The sequence below is a fragment of the Halichoerus grypus genome, chromosome 12 (assembly GCF_964656455.1).
Source record: "Halichoerus grypus chromosome 12, mHalGry1.hap1.1, whole genome shotgun sequence".
NCBI classification, from domain to species: domain Eukaryota; kingdom Metazoa; phylum Chordata; class Mammalia; order Carnivora; family Phocidae; genus Halichoerus; species Halichoerus grypus.
The window spans coordinates 63,310,890-63,334,247 of NC_135723.1; the positions used below are offsets into that span (position 1 = coordinate 63,310,890).

The 23,358-nt window shown below is 43.1% G+C and overlaps 1 protein-coding gene across 1 annotated transcript; it reads right to left on the reverse strand.

Moving 5' to 3' along the window:
• Nucleotides 1-291: 291 nt before the first annotated feature.
• On the reverse strand, nt 292-15,037 carry LOC118528334 (retinitis pigmentosa 9 protein-like). Its single transcript, XM_036080711.2, has 6 exons — nt 14,672-15,037; nt 10,472-10,502; nt 9,190-9,319; nt 4,128-4,219; nt 1,208-1,269; nt 292-487 (listed from the first exon to the last, which is right to left on the reverse strand). The coding sequence occupies exons 1-6, from the start codon at nt 14,821-14,823 to the stop codon at nt 292-294; spliced, it is 663 nt and encodes a 220-aa protein (XP_035936604.1). The 5' UTR covers nt 14,824-15,037.
• Between the last annotated feature and the right edge of the window lie 8,321 nt (nt 15,038-23,358).

Below are 23,358 nucleotides of genomic sequence, written 5' to 3' on the forward strand. Positions count from 1 at the left end.
TTTTGTTGCTCCGTAAGTTTGAGAATCATCTGTATTATTCTTGCATATTGTCATTGAACAAAGCTTTCCTGCCTGAAATCAGCCGCTGGCAGAGCTAGTGCCTGGGAAAGTACAACTCACCCTCCTGGGATCACATCTTTGCTGGAAGGCAGGTGAGAATTCACACACGTGACACCAAATACCCTGCTCTCTAGGTGGCTCTCTCCTAGTCCTCCCCGATTCCACATCCTCTGATCTTTGGCCACAGTGTCTGATTTGGGAGAAGAGAATGTTGAACAAGTCAAGTCGTTGTCAGTCCGAGTCTGAACTCTCATTCGACTTGGAAGACTTATACTTTCGTTTCTTCTTCTTCTTTTCTTTCTTCCTTTTCTTATGCTTTTCTTTCTTCTTCTTTTTCTTGTGTTTCTCTTTACATTCCGAGGAACTGGAGCTGCTCCCATTCTCATCGGATGTAGAATCCTCCAGTAACTGTTTCAACTGCTGTATCCTAAACAAAGAAGATTAACCAAAGAACCATATTTAACTCAAAAAAAAGGTAGATAAAAATGATATAAAAGCAGCAGCGAGCGTAAAAAACATCATAACCACCTTACTACAGACAGTACTTATTTTTATTTCTGCATGTTTTCCCCATTCTTGTCCACACCCATGCCTCTTTGACAGGACTGTACCCAGTGTACAAGCCATTCTGTACTCTTTTCACTGTCCGAAGTATTTCTGCATGTTTCTCCAGTCCTTACTACATAACTTCGAATAGATGCTGCCTCTCCTTCATCACCTCCCCAACCACCCACAACCACCCAAGTTCATACTAGGTAATCTACCTCCTTAACAATTAGAACTCCGTGGAACCAGTTTGAGAAAAACAAAACCTCCTCTTTCTTCATGCTATCTTTATTCATGTCTAAGGATAATTTTTAAGAATAGCTCAGATCCATAAAGACACTGGAGAAAATAAACTAAGTTACACTTGCCAACATCAACTATCAGTGGTGTGAGCAGGCAGGACCAAGCCCACTGCTAACCCAAGTGGAATGAGGCTGGCCTGCCACCCACTGGCCTTTCCTGTGAGGACTCCTGCCTTCCAAACAGTTCACAATTGAAGTACCATAGTTACCAAACCACTCATCTATACTGGAACGGGTGTTTCCAACTTTATATAATTTCAGACTTTAAAAGGGTATCGTTATCACCAGGACCATCTCACCTTACATCCTTTTCATGTCTTTTATTCTCTCGTATGATGTCATACATGGGATCTTCATGTGCCTTGAGAATGAGAAAAGGTTAAGGTTGTGTTAGGCTCCACGGACTATCAGTTAAATAAAAATTAAATCCATATTTCACTGAAACCAGTTTTTTTTTCCTATTTGGTATAATTTCATATTTAACATGTTCTAATCCTTCCTAAGGGTTACCATCACTGCAAACCCATTGAGGCTGTAACAAAGGATTTTCTAATTAGAAAAATATAGATTATAATTTAAATATCCTTTGTAAGAACATAAACCATGGCAGAATCATGAAATACTATTCAAGGTAGAAATATTGAGGTAATTTTCTTTGTTCTATTTGGAAGGATGACCAAGAGACAGTATTAAGAAAAACAAGTGGGGGTGCGCCTGGGTGGCTCAGTGGTTAAGTGTCTGCCTTTGGCTCAGGTCATGATCCCAGGGCCCTGGGATCAAGCCCCACATCGGGCTCCCTGCTCAGCAGGAAACCTGCTTCTCCCTCTCCCGCTCCCCCGCTTGTGTTCCCTCTCTCGCTGTGTCTCTCTCTGTCAAATAAATGAATTAAAAAAATCTTAAAAAAAAAAAAAAAGGGGCGCCTGGGTGGCTCAGTTGGTTAAGCGACTGCCTTCGGCTCAGGTCATGATCCTGGAGTCCCGGGATCGAGTCCCACATCGGGCTCCCTGCTCGGCAGGAGGCCTGCTTCTCCCTCTCCCACTCCCCCTGCTTGTGTTCCCTCTCTCGCTGTGTCTCTCTCTGTCAAATAAATAAATAAAATCTTTAAAAAAAAAAAAAAAAAAAAAGAAAAACAAGTGGGGTACCTGGGGGGGCTCAGCTGGTTAAGTGTCCAACTCTAGATCTCAGCTCAGGTCTTGATCTCAAGGTTTTGAGTTCAAGCCCTGCAAAACAAACAAAAACCTACCGGGACACTTGGGTGGCTCAGTCAGTTGGGTGTCCAACTCTTGGTTTCCACTCAGGTCATGATCTCATGGGTTATGAGACTGAGCCCCACATTGGGCTCCGCACTCAGCAGGGAGTCTGCTTGAAGATTCTCTCCCTGTCCCTCCCCCAACTTGTGTGCACATGCACACACTCTCTTTCTCTCTCTCGAAAATAAATCTTTGAAAAAGCCCTATTACCTCCCTACCCGGGGATAATTACTATTAACATTTGATCTCTTTCTTTCAATCATTATTAGTAATTTATGAAAAACTATAATCCTCCTATATACACAACTCTATTGTTTTTCACTTATGTCTTTGTGAACATTTTCCCATGACATTAGGTCTTTTTTTTTTTTTAAGATTTTATTTATTTGAGAGAGAGCGAGAGAGAGCACGAGCGGGGTGAAGGGCGGAGGGAGTAGCAGACTCCCCACTGAGCAGGGAGCCCGATGCTGGAATTGATCCCGGGACTCCAGGATCATGACCTGAGCCCAAGGCAGTTGCTTAACCAACTGAGCCACCCAGGCGCCTGACATAATGTCTTCTAACACATAATTCCTGGGGTGCCTGGCTGGCTCAGTCAGTACAGCATGAGACTCTTGATCTCAGGGTTGTGAGTTCAAGCCCCTTGTTGGGTGTAGAGATTACTTAAAAATAAAATCTCAAAAAATATAAATAATAATTTCTAATGACTAAATAATTTGCATGCTACAGAAATTTATGTTGATATGTTGGACTATTGAGTTTCCCATTTTTCTTTAGTTTCCATTGTTTCTGGATATAAGAGTTATCCTTACATATACATATCCTTATTCATAAATAGTTGTGTATATATTGATGTTCTCTTATATCCTTAAATTCCTTAAGTGGGATTTCTGAGCCAAAAAAAAAATGAATATCTTCAAACTTTTTGAGATTTATCACCAAACTATATTTTATATAATATCTGTAAAAACTGACATTCCACCTAGAAGTGGAATGAGTGATCAAAAATATTAATTCAGATTATTAAAATAAAGCCACAATGTTTTAAATGTCTTTTTTAAAAAAGATTTTATTTATTTATTTGAGAGAGAGAGAGCATGAGCACGGGGAGAGGCAGAAGGAGAGGGAGAAGCAGACTCCCCGCTGAGCAGGGAGCTGGATGTGGGGCTCAATCCCAGGACCCTGGGATCATGACCTGGGCCGAAGGCATACGCTTAATGGACTGAAACACCCAGGCGCCCCACAATGTTTTAAATGTCTTAAAACCTTTAGTGAATGTTGGCCCCAGTTTGATATATGCTGATAACCTCAGTACATCTAGACAGTGGCATATTTCACTTGGCAGAAGTTACTGAGTGGTAAATTAACACCTTTAGGAGAAGACTCTATTAAAATAAAGTGAGGGAATGATATATCTATTTTACGGTCAACTGAAGACCACATATAATTTATATACATACCTCTAGCTTATAATTTAAAGACAGTCTTTAAAGACTGGGAAACTGGGGTGCCTAGGTGGCGCTCCGCGGGAAGCCTGCTTCTCCCTCTCCCACTCCCCCCTGCTGTGTTCCCTCTCTTGCTGTGTCTCTCTATGTCAAATAAATAAATAAAATCTTTTAAAAATAAATAAAAAAATAAAGACTGGGAAACTAAAACCCTAATTTTAGTTATGAAACATGATTTTTTATATAAGTTAAAACAAGTGATTGAATAAATAACAAAGTCTGCTTTAGAAAAAGAATCATTATTCCCAAGGTATAAACAAAGAACACTTTAATAAAAAGTTAGTTTTTTGTTAACTGTCACACAAATGTAATTTAAGAAGAGATGTAGTCAACACCAGATACTCTGGCCAAAAAGCATCTGGGAATATATTTTATGTGAACTTCCAGTTCACTGATTACTGCCTGTTTCATTAATATTCACTATTTCTGAAAAATGTAAATTGGCAAGGTGGGGTTCTACTTACTACTCTGAACTGTTCTAACTTTTGGTTGCCTTTGATAAAAAAAGGGCATTCTTTGTCGCCTGTTCGGTGACCATACCGTTTACAACGCCAACCTAAAGACAAAGAAAAAAGGAAATATCTCTGTAAGATAACAATTTCATTTAATGAAGATGAAGAATCAGTAGATCATACTAAAGTTTTTCTTCATTAAACTCCAATTCTAAAAGCAAATGCAATGAATGGATAAACCATGTAAGATCCTAGAAAATAAAGGGAAACTAACTGCTTCCCCAAGCAATAGGTATTAAGCAATCCAATGTAAAAGTACTATAAAAAGTGAAATTGTTTTTAGGCTGTAGCTTATTGTATTTTTCAAAGAGGAGGTCTCTTCTATTCATCAAGAGACTGTGATTCTCATTTACAATTTTAGACACTAGAGCAAATAGCTTCTTTCTCTGATTGAGTCAACTACTGCAAAAAATCCCTCACCTTTAATTAAAACAAATCACAAATTATCTTAAAATGTTAATTCTATTAGCACTCTAAAATAGCCTCACCTGCTCAGTAGGGAAACTGTCCTTTGTAAAAAGGTTTATTTTTAGCAGCAGATGGCCCTGATGAGGAACTGGGAGGAGACATAACAGGAAAATGCATACACACATTCCAGGGCAAAAGAGGGAAACATGCACCTTCGTGGAATTTCAGTGACCCACAGACTTGGCATCAGGTGCTGACGTGGGAAAAATGAAGTGGTGAACAAAGCAGGAATGGGTGAGACCCTAGTCACTTCTCTCACCTGCTTTCATCCTCTCAGAACCATTTGGATTTGAGGCAAATCAGGAAGTCAAATGAGTGGTGAGCTAAGTGAGACCCTGTGCTTGAATATTAAGGAACTCCAACCAAGAAAGTCAGGAAGCAGGAAGAGTGGGTAAGATCAGCCAGGATTGCCCCATGCTGGCAGCTACTCTAAGTATGAAGTGAAAGAGAAGGGATGCTTTCCTTTTTAATTTTGAGGGTTGGATGCAGGAAACCACTGAAAAAGAATGAAGTTTGGAGATTCTTTATTGACTGCCTCTGAGCTGTCCCTGTCTTGAACTCCCCAAACATTTAAAGTTCAGGAAAGAAGGATTATATGCCTTCAAACCGAAGTTCTTTGTGTTCAAAATTCTGTTACCGTTAAAGGAAAGGTGATTCTTGCTATTCAAAATATGGTCATGGGCAAGCAAAATCAGCAACACATGGGAGATTGTTAGAAATGCATAGTGTTAGACCCATCGCAGAAATACTGAAACATACCAAAATTTTAAAAGATTAATTGGTGATTTATAAACATATTAAAGTTTGGAACCACTGTTCTAGATAACACTACAATCAATAAAATCAATGAAAGGATGTACATGTGTCTTTTATCCCATTTGGGATGAGTCAAAATTTTGTGGGGCCTGAGTTTAAATTGTGGGGGTGGGGGGCTCTTTAGGAAAAAAAAAAATATTTTGCCTTGGCAAATTTCACAAAATCATATGACCATTATCAACACATCATTGTTTCCCCTGCAGGCCCTTGAAAATCATGAGTAAAACTGGCTCTGGTCCCAACCCAGACACTTATTTTCCAAGTCAATGCAAATAACTATAAAATGGTAATTGAAATGGGGGCACTTGGGTGGCACAGTCTGTTAAGCGTCCAACCCCTGGTTTTGGCTCAGGTCATGAACTCATGGGTCATGAGATCAATCCCCAGGTAGGGCTCCAGGCTCAGCAGGTAGTCTGCTTCAAGAGTCTCTCCCTCTGCCTCTTCCCCAACTTGAGCATGCTCACTCCCATTCTCTAAAACAAATAAATGAATATTTTTTAAAAATGGTAATTGAAATGTAAGTAACCACCTCATAAAACAGAGCAGTGGTCTTCAAACTTAAAAAAAAAAAAGAAAAGCTGTAGACTTCTGAGTAAAGATGACAGACTACTAAACACATTTACTTGCTTTCATTCCCTTCCTGACATCCCATAAAAATGACAATGAAGAGGATTCTTTTCAAAAGGAATAAGCCAGGAAGCTCTTCAAGAATGGCCAAGTGACAACCTTCATAAAAAGCACTGAAAATAGTTGTAAACTTGCCCAAATCAACTTATTTGAAACTCTAGAAATTAACCAAAGGTTTGCCACAATCTGAGGAGCATTAATTCAAGAAAAGCTAGTGAAGCTTGGTAAGAACGGCAGGATTCCTGTCATTTTAACCAGACCTACTCCCAGCCCTCTCTCCTGATTTCCATAATAATCTTAAAAACCAACAGCCTTGCAACCATGATAGCTATGAAAAGCAACAGTCCTGCAACCTCAATAGGGATAAGACCAGGTTTTGAGCCCCCCAAAAAACCCTAATCTCAGAGGATAGAGCCACAGTGACAGGGTGTTGTTTCTGTGTAACCAGTCATATAGTTTCTTTTACAAGAAAAGCCCAATCCCTCAGGATATTTGTTGAAAACAATCACCTGCAACTGTTTAACATCACAGTTGCCAATGACTGTGATATCATTGGATAAACAGGAGCCCAACTAAAAATGTAAAAGATCCGGGGAATGAGATGTCCACAGAGGGCTTTCAAAAATTCTGACATAATCCTGGGAAGCTAGAAGGCTGTGCACATGTGCCCACATTTGTTATATTCTGTTTTTTTGATAGTAGTCATCTTAACTGGTCTGAGGTGGTATTTCACTGTAGATTTGATTTGTATTTCCCTAATGATTACTGACACTGAGAATCATTTCATGGGCTTACTGGGTATCTATATATCTTCTTTAGAGAAATGTCTATTCAAGTCCTTTACCAAATTTTAATCAGGTTGTTTGTTTCTTCATTGTTTTTAGGAGTTCTCTATATATTCTAGATAGAATCCCTTATCAGATATGATTTACAAATATTTTCTCCCATTCTGAAAGCTGCCTTTTAACTCTACTGATTTCTTATTCACAAAATTTTGAAATTTTCATGAAGTCAAATTTGTCAATTTTTTTGTTGCCTGTGCCTTTGGTGTTTGATCCAAGAAATCACTGCCAAATCCAATTCTGTACAGCTTTGCCATATATTTTCTTCTAAGAGATTTCATAGTTTTAGGTCTTAACATTTAAGTCTTTGACCCACTTAGAGTTAAATTTTGTATATGGTATTAGATAAAGGTCCAACTTCATTCTTTTGCATGGGGATATCTGTTTTTTTTTTTTTAAAGACTGTCCTTTCCCCATTTAATGGTCTTGGCTCCACCATAACAAGAGATTATAACAACAAAGAAGATGACTCAACATACAGGAAACAGGAGATTCAACATAGGAAAGAAACTAAGGGAAACTGCAGAATGATTGTGTCTCAGTTCAGGGCCCCCCTAACAAAATATAGACTGGGTCACTTACACAACAGGAATTTATTTTCTCACAGTGCTGGACACTGGAAATCTACGATCTGGGTGCCAACAGCGTTGTTTTCTGATGATTACTCTCCTGGCTGACAGACATCTGTGTCCTTTCACAGTGTGTCCTCACAGAGTGGAGAGAGAGCATGCTCTCTTGTCTCTTCTTAAAAGGAACTAATCACATCATCAGAGCCACCCTCATTACTTCATCTAATCCTAATCACAATCCAAAGACCCCATCTCCAAATATTATCCCATTGGATATTAGGGCTTCAACATATGAATTTGTTGAGGGACACAAACATTCAATTCAAAACACAAAGTGAAGGGAGATCCCTGGATGATAAGCATGGGAGCAACCATTTTCAGAGGATGAAATTAATAGAACGCCTCAAGCATTTGAAGGTCTTGGGGCACCTGGGTGGCTCAGTCGGTTAAGCATCTGCCTTTGGCTCGGGTTGTGATCCCGGGGTCCTGGGATCCAGCCCCACATCTGGCTCCTTGCTCAGCGGGGAGGCTGCTTCTCCCTCTCCCTCTGCAGCTCTCCCTGCTTGTGCTCTCTCTTTCTCTTTCTCTCTGTTAAATAAATAAAATATTTAATTTAAAAAAAGGCACTTGAAGGTCTTAAGATTCAGCCTTTGAACAATTTGAGGTTGAGTAAGAAATCAGTATGTGGAAACCAAAAACAGTAACAACAGAACAAAACACACACACACACAAATACCAAAAACAAGACCACCATTAATCAGGGGAAAGGAGGGAACTCTTCAGGATGCATGAAAGGAAAAGTAATCAGTTTACTATATGACTCAGCTCTGTATATAATCATAATAAAATAAACATTAAAGACTTATCTAACCAAAATTATGAAAAAAACATTTTGGGGAAGATGTGATATAGTAAGGGTACATGTGTGTGGTAGGACCAGGAGAGAGCTAAATTCTCCTCTTCCATTGTACAGTGTCAACAAATAACACCTAAACCTGAAAAATCAATACGATATATGATCTTAGACATATGAAGATAAATATCAAAATAACCAAGTTAAAAGAGCTGTAAGTGGAAATGGAGAAAAAAAGACTGGAACTATTTTAATTATGTGTATGAAGAATCTCTGTACAAACAGAAGCAGTATTTGAAGCAGTACCCTTTCTTCAAATACTATCTTATGCTAGATGAAAAGTGTTGCGGCTGGGGTGGGTTGGGGGTGTGCATGCACAGCACACCTGTTCTGGACCCACCCTCTGGACCCACAGCTCCTCCCAGGTTACATGGATGAAACCTTACCACCACTGATGAGGGGCGAACGATGCAAGACCCAAAGGGACCTGCCCTCCAATGCATTCCTTGTCCCTCATGGCATTTCTACAACGGAATATCCTTTTTGTTACTGAAATATTACCGAAGAGTGAACTCCAAAGGCAGCTATGGTCCCTGTGGATGACCCCTGCCTTTGGAGTCAGAAGCCCTGGAGTCAAAGCTCCTCTCTACCTCTTACCTCGGACCACTCACTAACATATGCGGGTCAGCTTCCTTAACTATGAAACAGAGATTGTGCCTTGACTTAACAGGGCTGCGGTGAGAACAAATGAAAAAAAAAGGAAGTAAACGCGCTTTGTAAATCGTGGTATATAACTTGCGTGTATGGAGGAGTGTTACTTGCGACTCTCCCGTGCTCACACTGCATAACTTTGACTTCTTTCCCCAGTGGCATCCAGAGTCCTTTCGTTGGTGCGTGAGCCAGAAATTCCCTGGCATGTTCGTTGCCTGGTACATCTGGTATACAGTCTTCTGGCTTAGTCTCATCTTCCTAAAAAAGGAAACAACGTGTCCACAACATGGCAAAAAAGCACGGCATTCTCTCCCACCTGCTTCAGGACACAGCCCTGCCTGCCTTTCTCATGGGCTGGACACGCCATGTCCTCCTAAGTTACCCTCTCAAGTACTAGAAAGAAAGACAAATTACACCTGACAGAAAAACCACAAATAAATGTACCAGAAGAACCATATTATGAAAATGTCATAGCTACTCTGAGAGAAATATTACTTAGGAATGATTTGTGAGCTCCAAATCCTGATTCTAGATCACAAAAATTAGATTCAGATACAAACTTTTCTGCTACCTTAAAAGCCTTGTGGAATGAAGCAAAGTACAGAATTAAGATTTCCTGAAATAATAAAAATAACATGTTAAATTAAAAAAGATTATTATCCCTCGGAGACCACTGTCATGTTTTACAATCTTGCACCTGCTGTATTTATGAAGTGTGCTTTCACCACCAAATAACTTCATTACACAATTAAGGTATTATTATTATTTTATTTTTTTTACCGTCTGATTGTTTTCAGTTCCCATGAATATTACATTTATAATGAAAGAAGGTTTTGTAATCTTTTCTTTTCATTGAATGTGAGCAAGCAGAAAGCTGTCCTGGCCTCCACTGAGCCCTCTAAGTCTCCCTCCCACAGAGATACTGGACTCTAGGGCCAGGTGCTGCCGCAGAGCGGGGGTGGGGGGTTGGGGGGCGGGGGTAGTTAGGGGGGTGTCCTGCACCAGGGGCTGGACTAGAGGACCTTCCAGTCTCCTCAGAGACTACTGTTCTCTGAGCTGATGATACTCAGGAAACCAGCACCAAGTCAGAGAAGGGGCACAGCCGTGAAAAGATGCAGCCACAGCAAGAGAGAGAGGGCGGGAGAAGGGGACTGATCGCTGATGAACATGTGGGGCTGCCACCGTTTCTTAGGGAACAGACACACGGCTGATTACATTTCTACAAAGGCACAGGCTGGACACAGAAAGCCCAAAGTGTATGAACTGACTGGCATCTGCAGGGAGAAGCAGGGTTACCATAAAAGGGCGTCCAAAACCTTATGCAACAGGTTTTTATAACAAGTAACTGAGTCTGAGCACTGAGTCAAATATGTCTAAGAGAATGACCAAAGGCACAAACTTCACACTGACCTTGATAAGCCCAGGAGGAGGTTTTTCATAACTAGAAAGGAAAAGAAAAAACATCATCGATCACGTTAACAGGAACGTAACACATTTTAGTGAGTACTGCAGACCAAAATAAAAAGGATATTTTTAGTAAAACCTCAAAACTACATTATGTCTAAAGCAGTTAATAAAATATGCCCAGCAGTCAGAGATCCCACATAAATAAACTGATGCTACACCACATCCTGTGGAGATCTAGAACTGAAATTCACTGAGGTAATTACTAGGTGTCTGAGCACAGTGATTTTATTGTTGAAGAAGAGAAAGCAAGAAATTGCAGGGGAAATGTGAAGGAAGAAGACCTGTGAGCTAATCATGGTTCCAAAGTGTCACAGTTGTCAGGTTATTTACCTAGTATAACCTCCACTTACTCAACACTGAAGAGGCACATGGTGGGGGAAGGTTGAGAAATCTTTTCTAACTTGGTTGGGGGCAGCACAGGGGAGCAGGAGCAAAGCTAGAGGGAAAGGCCTGTTGCAGGGGAAGGAAGTGGAGGTGATCTGTCCTAGAGCCTCCCTCTCCCGTTTCCCTGCAGCTCCTGGTTCAAATCCTGCCCACCCACCCTGCCTGCAGAGTGAGCCATCTGCTCCTCAGCTCTCTGACAGCCCTCTGTGCCTGTACTGACCTCGCTGGACCCAGGGTCCAGGACCCCTGCACGGTGCCCGGATGACAGGCAGCATTCAGTAAGAATGCTGACAGAACAAGCAGAGGGATGATGTGTAGGAATGTTCTTTCCCTTTGAGCTCTCAGACCGCCCCCCCCCAAGGGAACATATACATCATGCCTATGCTCCCAATTCATTTTCACTTCCCATTACTCTGCCGGAACTGCCCCAAAAGGCTTCTGATTCCAAATCTGGATAATTAGTACCAAATGCTCATGTTCACTTTTCAGTACTGACCCACTTCTAGCTATAACATATACCACGTGGGTGTTTATTTGGCTTTTAACTGTGAATGCCTATGGGACCATAAAGGAAAATAAGAATGTAAAAAAGAAACATGATAACCAGACATCCTGGGTCCATTCAACACCCCCACAAAGAACATTTTACTGAGGACATCTGGGCATAGCAGCTGGCTTAAAATTGTGAAAAGACTCCAGAAACTTGGAAATGTGAGAGCTTCAACATTGCTGCACCCAGATGGTGAAGCAAGGGTGAGTAATTAGGTGTTCTACAATGAAAATGTATTACTTTTATCAACAGATAAACATTAATAAATCTTTAAAAAGTGAGTTATATATTGATATGGGACAATCTCCGTAACAGTTTAAATCAAAAAAAAAGGGTGGGGGGAGGGAATAGGGAGCAAAACTGTATTTGGTAAGCTTCTATTTGTGTGTATGGGAAGAAGGAGACTATATACGGCCACATCCACACACACCTTTTAGGGACCTCTAAAGGATAGTAAAGAAACCACTTACATGCTTGCCTCTAGGGATAGGAACAAAGGATCATAAATAGGATAGAGCTTTGTTTTTCATTCTATTCACATCTACATGCATTAGCTTGCAAAATGCTTTTTAATTGCAAAAGAAAAATGAAATCAATGGTAACTACATTACAGCTCTGTCAGTATAAACCCAGGTTAATATATCTCTGAAAGAAAAACCAAAGATAACTTGGGACCAAGAAAGAAAAATGGAGCCAAAAATATGCTATTAGGAGTTCATATCTGCTATAGAGTTATATATGCTGGATTTCTGTTTTAACAATCAATGCTATTTCTGTAATAGTTTCAGGAATATAACCTCCATTCTAGCCCTGATTAACTTGATATTTTCCTCCCAGAAAAAAGGAGCAGGTACAATAGGCAAAACTAAATTTGATATTCAGGTAATATTAAAGACTCCACATAAAAATTTATTCCTTGCAGAAGTAATCAGTCAATTATCATGCCGGGCATGTTGCTAGGTACTGGAAGGGAGAACTAAGGGCATAAGGATATAACTAGTTAAATCCAAAAAACGAAAACTGCTATTAGGACACCTGTGGCTCAGTCGGTTAAGCATCTGCCTTTGACTCAGGTCATGATCCCAGGGTCCTGGGATCGAGTCCCGCATCGGGCTCCCTGCTCAGTGGGGAGTCTACTTCTCCTTCTGCCTGCTGCTCCCCCTGCTTGTGCTCCCCCTGCTTGTGCTCATTCTTTCTCTGACAAATAAATAAAATCTAAAAAAAAAAGAAAAAAGAAAGAAAGAAAACTGCTCTCAGAAGTGACAATAAGTCTTTATAACTGTCCTGATAAAAGGAGATGTTCTTTTTTGAGTAGATAGAATTCTAGCAGGAGTATTTTCAGTTCTAAATCAGTGTTAATGTGAATCCTACAGAGGGGAAGCAAGGCAGAGTAGAAACCTCATGGGCTTTGGATGTAAAAACCTTTGGTTTGAATTATGATTCATTCTCACTGTGTACTTTGGGCAATTTACTTAATCCCCCAGTGCCTCGATTTCCCCATGGGTGAGTGAATATGTCACACCACACACTTCACAATGCTGGCTTCTGTCCCTTGTTGAAGACAAGTCCACGCTCTCAAGAACCTCATGAGGCACCTCAAGACTGGAGCACTAGCATCACAGAGGCCAAGATCTGGAGCAACAGAGGTGGAAGAAAACAACTTGCCAGGTGGTAGTAAATGACAATGCCATGAGTCTCTAATCTAGAGCTTTTCTGAGCAGACAGAAGAGGATCTGCCCCATGAAGATTACATAGTAAACACCTAAGCATGAATAGACTTAGCTTCTTAGGTGTGGTACAGTGATTTTCCAAAGCAAATGCGTAAAATATTTTCTAACACAAAGTGGTGGCATAACCTAGCAGAACAATGGAAATCTGCACAAATTGGGGTAATGATACAGTTCATCTGCAGACATTCATTTAAAATACTGATGCCATGGCTTATGCACAGAGACCAAGGGGAGTTTGGTAGTACAGTCTATGAATCCAATAATCCAGTAATACATCCTTTGAGCTACAAGAGTTGTACAAAAACAACATATGGCCAAATAGAAATCCAAATTCCTGAAAAATATGTAATTGTTATTGCCAAGATGAAAAGGAGTGTGATGGAACTACACATTGTGAAATCTATTATTAGCAATGGCATTCCCTAAAAAAGTCCATCTACAACTGTTTTCAAACGGAAGGTAGTTGATGGCTCAAGGGTCACACTGAAAAGAGCAGGCCAGCCTCCAACAGTGCAATGCATTTTGTGTCAAAGCTCCCAGGTTAATGATAAAGAATCTGAATCCTTTGAGGACGTTTCCTTACATCATCATCTTAGCTTAGGTAATGCAAGTGCCTGAAATAGAAACGAAGTATGTACGGAAGAACTCCGTGAGCACCAAACTTACAAGTTTGCCTTCTAAAGCTAATTACAGAAAGAGAGAATCACAGAAAAGAACTGGAAGGTCATGAATCCACCTCCCACCTGATGTTGCAATCTCCTTTACAACCTGCCCTCCTCCCGCGGGTTCTGGGCTCTCTCCCCGAACCCGCTGGAGCTGGGGGCACACGGGGCCCCGTTAAGGCAGGCCATGCTGACCAGCAACCACAGGAGACTCTGGTCCTAATTCTTTTTGTTGAGCTGGAATTGGCCTCCTTGTAGCCCCCACCCTTCACGCTGGTAAACAACCACCACCACACCACCAACCCTCAGGACTAAACAAGTCTCCACTCTCTTCCACCTTTGGGATCTTTAGGACAAGTCCCTCACCCCATTCTCCAGCCCTCCCCTCCCCAGCGCACTAACGGTAGGGGAGGGCGTGTTCTCTTCCCTTCCTAGCAGCGGATGAAGAGAATGGGGGTTTTATCCGGCTCCCGGGGTCCCTGTCAGCCGACAACCCTGAAAGGGCAGGACGGCGGCGCTCACTGCACCTGCCGCGTGTTCAGTCCCCAAATCCCCACCGAGCGCCTACTAAGTGCCGCACGGTCCTCAGCGCCAAGCAGAGCCCCGGCCGCACGCCGACCTCGGGCGGGGGGAATAAAGCCCGAGCTTCCCTGCCGGCCCAGGCCGCTCGGCGCGCCGGGGCAACGGCCCTTCCCTCCCCGGAGAGGCGCGACTGGAAGTCCGGGTGCCAGGGCCGCACGGGTCCCCGGGGACCCAGCCTCCCGCGCCCCCGCGAGACCCCGCGCCTGGCGGAGGAGCGGGAGCGGCGCGGACTCACAAGGACTCCAGGTGCTTGAGCTGCTGCAGCTGCTGCGCGTCGTGCCGCCGCCGCTTCTGCTCCCGGCGCCGCTGCAGCTCCTGCTCGGCCGGCTCCCGCTGCCGCCGCACGCCCCCGGCCTCCGCGTCGTCGCGCCCCGGCCGGGAAGACATCGCGGCCCGCGCGGCTGAGGCGGCCCCCGCGGCGTGCCTGAGGCGGCTGAGGCGGCGGGAAGACGGCACTTCCTCCGCGCCGCGGCCGGCCGGCCCCGCAGCGCCCCCTCCCGCCGCCCGCCCGGGCCCGGCCCGGCCCGCTGTCCCCGCCGAGGCCTCCTGGTCCCCGCCTCCCGCCAGGCCTCCCCGCCGCCTCCCGCGTCGTGGCCCCAAGTCCGCGCTCAGAGCGCCGTGGCCCCGCCGCCAGGCCGGCCGGGATCGGAGCGCGCCCCCTGGCGGCGGCCGCGAGCGGGGCGGGGTGGGGGTGGGGGAGGCCTGCGGGACAGCCGGGGAGCCCCGCCCCCCCCGCGCGCGCCCCTCCCCTGGGAGGCCTGGGGACCCGTGCGCGGCGGCTTTGTGGCCCCCCCTGGCTAGACGCGGGCTGCTGCTACCTGGTGCTCGGATTCACCCAGCTTTGAAGAAAGCAAGACACCCCAGAGAAATTCTCTTTTTCCAGAACGTCGTTAACACGTAGTCAGCCTGCAGTGTATCTAGACAAGGTTTGGGTGCTAGACTGAAAGCTATAGACACTGAGCGCTTTTTATGTGCTCGTTATTGAGCTAAGCCCGCAAGAAAAATTGATTTAATCGTTAAAAACTTACTAAGTGCTGTTATTACCCGTATGTATTACCCTTATTTTATACATAAGAAGGAGGCGGAGAGAGTTAAATAACATGCCCGAGGATGCAGAAGTAGAAGTTGTGGAGCCAGGCCGCGAATTGTTAAAGTGCTTAACTAGGTTGCATTTTGTAACTGTATCTGATATGTGAAGTTATGATCACTGTTTTAGCTTTAACATAATGGAAGAAAGCACAAACGAAGTAAAAGTAACAGCACAGGGACTATTCCCCTCAAATGCGGCATTCAATATGGTTAATACTTAAAATGAGGAGCTCCTTCATATTTATTAGAGAAAATCCAAATGAAGGAATGCACAAGGTCTATGAACAGAAACACAGTATTACACTGGTATGTCCCAGAGCTTGGAAATCAGGTTTCCCTCTGAGAGAGAACTGTTGCATGAACCAATCCAGTTGTTGATGTAAGTTACTTGGTCAATAAGTAGCCCGTAAATATCTTGCAAGGTGTTTTCATCTAGGAGAATACAGTCTAAGGAAGATATAATTGAGAAACAAAGAAAGTGTAACTTAATTGTGTTACAGAAGGAAGATGGTCTATAGAATCTAAAAAAGGAGAACCAAAGAAAAATATCAGATGGTGTTTGTCCAGCATTGTCCGCTGAAGACACAAATTATATAAACACACGAGTGTTCTGATTATTAGAGAAATATGCACCATTTGGAATAAGGCATAAATTTGACCAACCTTAGCCCCATCTTTTCTTTTTTAATTGAAGTGTAGTTGACATACAATATTATACTAGTCTCAGGTGTACAACATAATGATTCAACATTTATATACATCAAGAAATGTTTATCTTGATACGTAGTTACCATCTGTCACCATGCAAAGTCATGACAATATGATTGACTGTTTTTCCTGTGCTGGACTTTTCTTCCCTGTGACTTATTTATTTTATAGCTGGACGTTTGTGCCTCTTAATTCTCTTCACCTATCTCACCCTCCCCCCCACCCCTCCCCTCTAGCAACCACCATTTTTTTTCTCTATGAAACTGTTTGTTTTGTTTTTTGTGTTCTAGATTCCACATGTTAGTGAAATCATGTTGTCTTTTTCTGTCTGACTTATTTCACTTAGCATAATACCTTCTCTGCCCATTCATGTTGTCAAAAATGGCAAGATTTCATTCCTTTTTATGGCTGAGTAATATTATATATATATATACCACATACATATATATATATACATATACCACATCTTTATCCATTCATCTATGGATGGACACTGGTTGTTTCCATATCTTGGTTGTTGTAAATAATGCTGCAAAATTCGGCCCCATCTTAACGGAAATACCTTTCAAGACTAGCCAAGCCTCTGTGCTCTGATTCCATTCTCACCGAGCACCATCCTGACAGCGTATTATACCAGATCCTAATATGAGGAGAATGGTGTTTTTGTCAGATATGAGTATTGGGGTGAGTGGAAAGTTAGGTATCCTACTGTAAATTAGTAACTTGACATTGTAATTTGTAATCTAATATCTTATGACTTTAGTTATTGTGGCAAATGGTATTATCCAAGTTGCCTGCAATAATCTCTCTCGTCTCACTTGTTTTCTACAAATGACCTTGATACTCCTCCCATGGAGAGGTGGAGTCTATGCCCCTTTCCTTGAATCTAGACCAACCTTAGTGATTTGATTGTAACCAGTAGAAAGTAGTGGAAGTGATGCCTCATCTTTTTTTTTTAATTTTTAAAATTTTATTATTATTATTTTTTAAGATTTCATTTATTTGTCAGAGAGAGAGAAAGAGAGAGGGAACACAAGCAGGGGGAGTGGGAGAGGGAGAAGCAGGCTTCCCGCTGAGCAGGGAGCCCGATGCGGGGCTCGATCCCAGGACCCTGGGACCATGACCTGAGCCGAAGGCAGACGCCCAACGATTGAGCCACCCAGGTGCCCCGATGCCTCATCATTTTTTAAATTAGGTCAGAAAAGATCATATAGCTTCCACTTGGTTCTCTTGAAATATTTCCTCCTAAAGCCTTCAGGAATGTAAACTGTTCCATTGCTCTGAAGCCACCATGCTGTGAGGAAGCCCAAATTAACTCACGAGGAGAGATCACATGAAGAGACCTTGAGATTCAATAAACAGGGTTGCCTGGCCAGACCCCAGTGCCTAACCACCCCAAACCCTAGTCAGACGACTCCACAGTGCATACCAGAGTAAATCTAAGTGTCTCTTATCAACCAAGCTGAGCCAGAATTGTTCCTCCCCTCCTCAAGAGGCTTTGTTGCTGGCCGAGCTATGCCCTTAAAGTAAAAGTAAAGAAGGAAGAAGAAAGAAGAAAGAAGAAGGAAAAGATAAAAGGAAAAAACACCAGATGTTCTCCAGCCATAACCAGTGACCTTATAGCAAGCCAGCAAATAATCTGAAAACCTTAGGATGTACTTCTATGCAGAAAACAACTGGGTTGGGTTTCTCTCACTTGCAATTGAAAGAATCTTGACAGCAGCTCTTTCTCCCCCAGGGGTCCTGTCCCTGTACTATAATAAAAACCTTTTTGCACAAAAACAAACCAACAAAAAACAGAAAGAAAGAATCTTGACCGATGCAAATATTTGCCTAACACAATGATTTGGTCTCTCCCTGCGAGGTGGTCCTGGGGGAAATGGATGCAAGAAGATCCAGCAATGGATAATTCCACTTCAGCAAGTACTAGTCAAGACTTTTTGAAAAACAACAGACCAAAATCCAAATAAAGCTGTTTTAAGAAAATAAATAAATAAATAAATAAATAAATAAATAAATAAATAAAGGAATTTATTGGTTCACATAAGTGTAATGTCATGGGGTAGAAATTCAGGAATGGCTGGGTGTGGGTGCTGAAATATTATCGTTAACAACTTCTCTTGGGGCACCTTGGTGGCTCAGTCGATTAAGCCTCTGCCTTCAGCTCAGGTCCTGATCTCAGGGTCCTGGGATCGAGCCGCCTCAGACACCCTGCTCAGTGGGGAGTCTGTTTCTCCCTCTGCCCCTCCCCACTGCTTGTGTGCTTCCCCCCATCTCTCTCAAATAAATAAATAACATCTTAAAAACAACAACAACAACTTCTCTCTCTTTACTTCACCTTCTTTTGTATCGCTTCATTCTCATGTTGTTTCTCTCATTGTGGGAGCAAAGATGGCCACCAATTTAGCAGCCCCAGCTGGAAGAAACCTCTTTCTCAGTTCCAGTAAGGTATCCATGTATTATACTCATTAGCTTGGTAAGGATTATGTAGCTGTCATGGAAAAAATCACTGTGATCAAGGAAGTGCAGTACTCTGACGGGCCAAACCAATATCATACACCCACCTTAATTCGCAGGGGTGGGATTAACAGTGTGGGAGGGGTAGTTCCTCAGAGTGAAATCAAGGTTCTGTTAAGAGAGAGAGAGAGAGACAGAGACAGAGCTGGTGGGGGAAAGGGATTCTGGGCAGGGAAAAATAGCAGATGTCCAGTTTAGTAATCTGATAGACTCTCCTAGTACCACCTCGCATCTCTCCTTGATGATTAGCATGTTAGAGCTTATAAAGCAGTGAAAATCTTCTGCTACTTTTATCTACCTCTTTATGCGAGTCTGGGTTCTTTGTGGATTTTGACACCAGACTGAGAAATTTCCTGGTCACCAACCAGTGTGAAAGGCAAAGTGTTGTGTTCACTTCACAGAGGCATGATGGACCCCCATCCACCCCAAACTGGTTCACTGTCAAGACTGATGACGCCACATATGCACCAAGAAGGTAGGAAGAAATTTATTATCCACATATTGATTCTTTCTAGAAGAGCAGTTCAGACACCAGCTAGTCCAAAAATGACTTCAGCAAAACAAAGGTGAGTGGCCCTGACTTTCATTGTGTTTAGGGGGTGGAACTGGGTGAGTGTTCCCACACACAGGCCAAGATTTTGTGTAGTTTGAACTTCTCCCCTGGTGCCACATGGACTTTCCTATCAGCTTGCCCAAATGTGGGATGAAAAGGAAAAGTGGAGGTGAGACTTGAAAATTATCAGTGGTCAGCCTCAAAGCTGGAGTCAGATGCTTTATGACACAGGGCCATCTCTCAGATTCAGTCCAGTTTTCTGGTTGTGATCGACTCAATGTAGTAACACCTCACCCATTAACCAATGAAACAAACAGGAATTCTTCCCCTGTTGGTTATCATTCTAAAACACTATTCTTACCTGTCCCCCTTTATTTATGCCCGTAGCATCTGGAGGGGTGTGCAGGGATAGCTCCTTTCCAGAAAGAGAGTGAAGTGACTATTACCCAACCATGAATACACAGGGAGTCAGCCTTTACTTTGTACCAAGGCACCTAGACCAGGTGAGAGATGCTTTATTTGTACTCCCTCCTTGCTGTACCCCCTGCCTCAGTCTCTTATACCCCTCTACCCCATCCTAAGGTACCAGATTCATTGTCAAGGCCAGCCATAGGGCCTTGGTGTTGGCCCAGTTTAGAGGGGTGGCTGCAGTTGGTCCTGGCTCTGTTTTACCGGGTAGATTTTAAGCCTTCAGAATGGAACAATTTAAAAGAGACTAGACTTGCTTATATTGGCCACCTTTCACAGCACAGCTTTGATGCCATTATTTTGCTCACAAGGTATAGTATTTTACGTACCTATTTATTTTTTGCCAGAAAAAAATCAGCATGAGTTTATTGTCATTCAAATATTTCATAGAAAAAAAAGAATGTAGCAATAGGTTCAGGGTAACATAAAAAAAAAAAAAAAAAACCCTGCAGGTTTGTACACTTTGCTCTATTTACATCAGGGAGCAGGCTCTCCCTGACACTAGGCATGGCTGCTGCACCTGTTGGATGCCCCTTTGCAGGTGCAGCCCCGGGCACACTTGGCCCAGTCCACGGGCAGCAAGTGCAGTAGCTCTTCTTACAGGAGGAGCATTTCCAGGAGCTGGTGCAGGTGCACGATGCACTGGTGGAGCAGAAGCAACTGGGATGTATTTTGGGGTCCAACGCAAGTGGTGAAGAGGGCACTTGGGCTGGCTGGAGCTGTGGTGGTGCACAAGATATATTTCACTGGCTTTTATCTTACCGGTGACTTTTTCTCCACTAGGAAGATGGAGGAAGGAAAAAGTTGAGTAAAAGGGAAAGATCACATTCTATCATATATTAAAGAAACACGGCTAGCTTAGAGGGTAGAATGCAAACCTGCTTTTTTTTTTTTTTTAAACCAAAAACCAGATTTCAAAGAATTCTCATAGTAAAGTAGGCAGGAAGCCCCCAGGGGTACAAGTTCGCAATTCTCTGCAGCACAGTGGAAACATGTGAGAGACCCTGTATTATTTCTAACAATTTTTTTTAAAGATTTTATTTATTTGGGACGCCTGGGTGGCTCAGTCGGTTAAGCGGCTGCCTTCGGCCCAGGTCATGATCCCAGGGTCCTGGGATCGAGTCCCACATCAGGCTCCTTGCCCAGCAGGGAGCCTGCTTCTCCCTCTCTCTCCTTCTGCTTGTGCTGTCAAATAAATAAAATCTTTAAAAAAAAAAAAAAAAAAAAAAGATTTTATTTATTTATTTGACAGAGAGAGACAGCGAGAGAGGGAACACAAGCAAGGGGAGTGGGAGAGGGAGAAGCAGGCTTCTCGCCGAGCAGGGAGCCCGATGCGGGGCTCGATCCTAGGACCCTGAGATCATGACCTGAGCTGAAGGCAGACGCTTAATGACTGAGCCACCCAGGTGCCCCTATTTCTAATAATTTTAACTGGTATTCCATTAATAGTTTAGTAGCTAGTAGGATTGGAAGGAAAAGGGCAGACAATGTGCTTAATTGGAGGCTTACAGGTAGAGAAGACCGAGGCAAGAAGCTGGGACACCAAATGTAATTGCTAATCTGTGGCAAACCTGGTTGGTGGCCAACCGAGTTGTCATCCCCCCTTCTCTTCCTTGCCAACAACACTCTGATTTTGTTCAGGAGTCTAAGGTAGCTGTCTGCTTCGGAGGATGCTGGTTGGAGAGTAGAGACCTCCTTCCATCCTCTCTGGAGGTGAGTCTTGGTTAGTCTTAAGGCAATCATAGTAATCCTATTCCTTTTCCATTGATTGGTTTAGCAATGGATACATGATACAATTTTAGTCAATGAGACATGACGGGAGGTCTCATCTGAGGAGAGAGCTTTATAGAAAGCTCCACGATCGGGGCGCCTGGGTGGCTCAGTCGTTAAGCGTCTGCCTTCGGCTCAGGTCGTGATCCCAGGGCCCTGGGATCGAGCCCCACATCGGGCTCCCTGCACCGCGGGGAAGCCTGCTTCTCCCTCTCCTACTCCCCCTGCTTGTGTTCCCTCTCTCGCTATGTCTCTCTCTGTCAAATAAATAAATAAAATCTTTAAAAAAAAAAAAAAAAAAAAAAAGAAAGCTCCACGATCTTAATAAATGATACTTTCTCCTTCAGGATGACTCTCCTTGCATGTGGTACCTGGATCTGGGGCAGCCATGAGGGGGCAACAGTGAAATCCGAGGATGACTGAGGAGGGGAGACACTTGAGCTCTTGAGGATGTTCTAGAGACACTTGATCAATCCAGTCCTGGAGCTGCTTCCCATCCAGACTTCCTATTCTAAGAGATAGTATATTTCTTTTTGTGTTAAAAGATTTTGTGTTGGGTCTTCTATTACTCATAGATAAATGCGATTCCTCACATTTACATAGTATTTTGCAGATTTCCATCCCTCATATATTGCTTCAGTTGACCTTCACAGAAATTCCCTGGAGGTAGGCAAGGCATTTTACAGATGAGAACGCTGATGAGTGCTGGAGAGTACGGGGATGGGTGACCCTACAATCAAGGTGGTCTGATTTCTCGTCTAGGGTTTTTCATCAGAGCACATGGTAATCCCAGGAGTGTTGTCAAATAGGGCAAGTGGGATACTTTGTTAGAAACTCCTGGGGAGGGAAGGAAAGAGGACGCTGCTTGAAGCAAATGTCTCTCGCTTCACATTTGCCTCAGGCCAGTTCCGATGGACTTTCCAGGGATGTTTTCCTTAATGCTGGCCTTTTCTTTATCCCTGCTCAGTGTGTGCCAAGCTAAAATTAACAACTTACTTAGCTTAGCCTCCAGGGTTTACTGCTCTTGGAAGATCTGATTCATGGGACTTCCTTTATTTCAGGCTCAATGAAAAGTGGAATTCTTTCTTTACTGCCCAGCTTGTTTGATTTTACCGATAACATTTCAACTTCCTGTATAGAGGGGATAGGACAGAACCTAGTTTTCTGACTTTCATCTAGATCTACCCTTTTCCAGATTTCCCTTCTCCTCCTCCTCCATGCTGCTTCACACCTCCATTGGCCTCACACCTTTTGGATGTTTCTCTTATTCTGTCCTTTTCTTTATTGTGTCACATTTCTTGCTTGCTGGCTATTTTCTCATTGATTCTCATCTTCTACTTTTCCCTTCTTACTTTCTGTCTCACCACCAGCCTCCACCCCAAGCCCTACTTTTTTTTTTTTTTTTAAGATTTTATTTATTTGACAGAGAGACAGCGAGAGAGGGAACACAAGCAGGGGGAGCAGGAAAGGGAGAAGCAGGCTTCCCGCGGAGCAGGGAGCCCGATGCGGGGCTCGATCCCAAGACCCCAGGATCATGACCTGAGCCGAAGGCAGACGCTTAACAGCTGAGCCCCCCAGGCACCTTTTTTTTTTTTTTTAAAAGATTTTACCCAAGCCCTACTTTTTAAACCCAATACCCTCCCTTTCTTTCTCCTCCCTGTCTCACGCCCACTCACCTCTTCCCCCTCATCTTTATCTTTCTGAGCTTTTAGTCTACTTGATGACTCTTCTTGACTACAGATTCAGTTTTTAGATTTGGGAAGTCCTTACAAAGTCAGCCCCCAAAACTCAGTGGAAATCACTTTTAAAAAAGATTT

Excerpts from the sequence above, each read along its gene's own strand:
- LOC118528334 (XM_036080711.2), bottom strand. The coding sequence starts at position 14,823 with ATGTCTTCCCGGCCGGGGCGCGACGACGCGGAGGCCGGGGGCGTGCGG. Across the intron at positions 10,503-14,671 it reads CTCAAGCACCTGGAGTCCTT|TTATGAAAAACCTCCTCCTG; the intron begins GTGAGTCCGCGC and ends TTTCCTTTCTAG. Across the intron at positions 488-1,207 it reads AGACATGAAAAGGATGTAAG|GATACAGCAGTTGAAACAGT; the intron begins GTGAGATGGTCC and ends TTCTTTGTTTAG.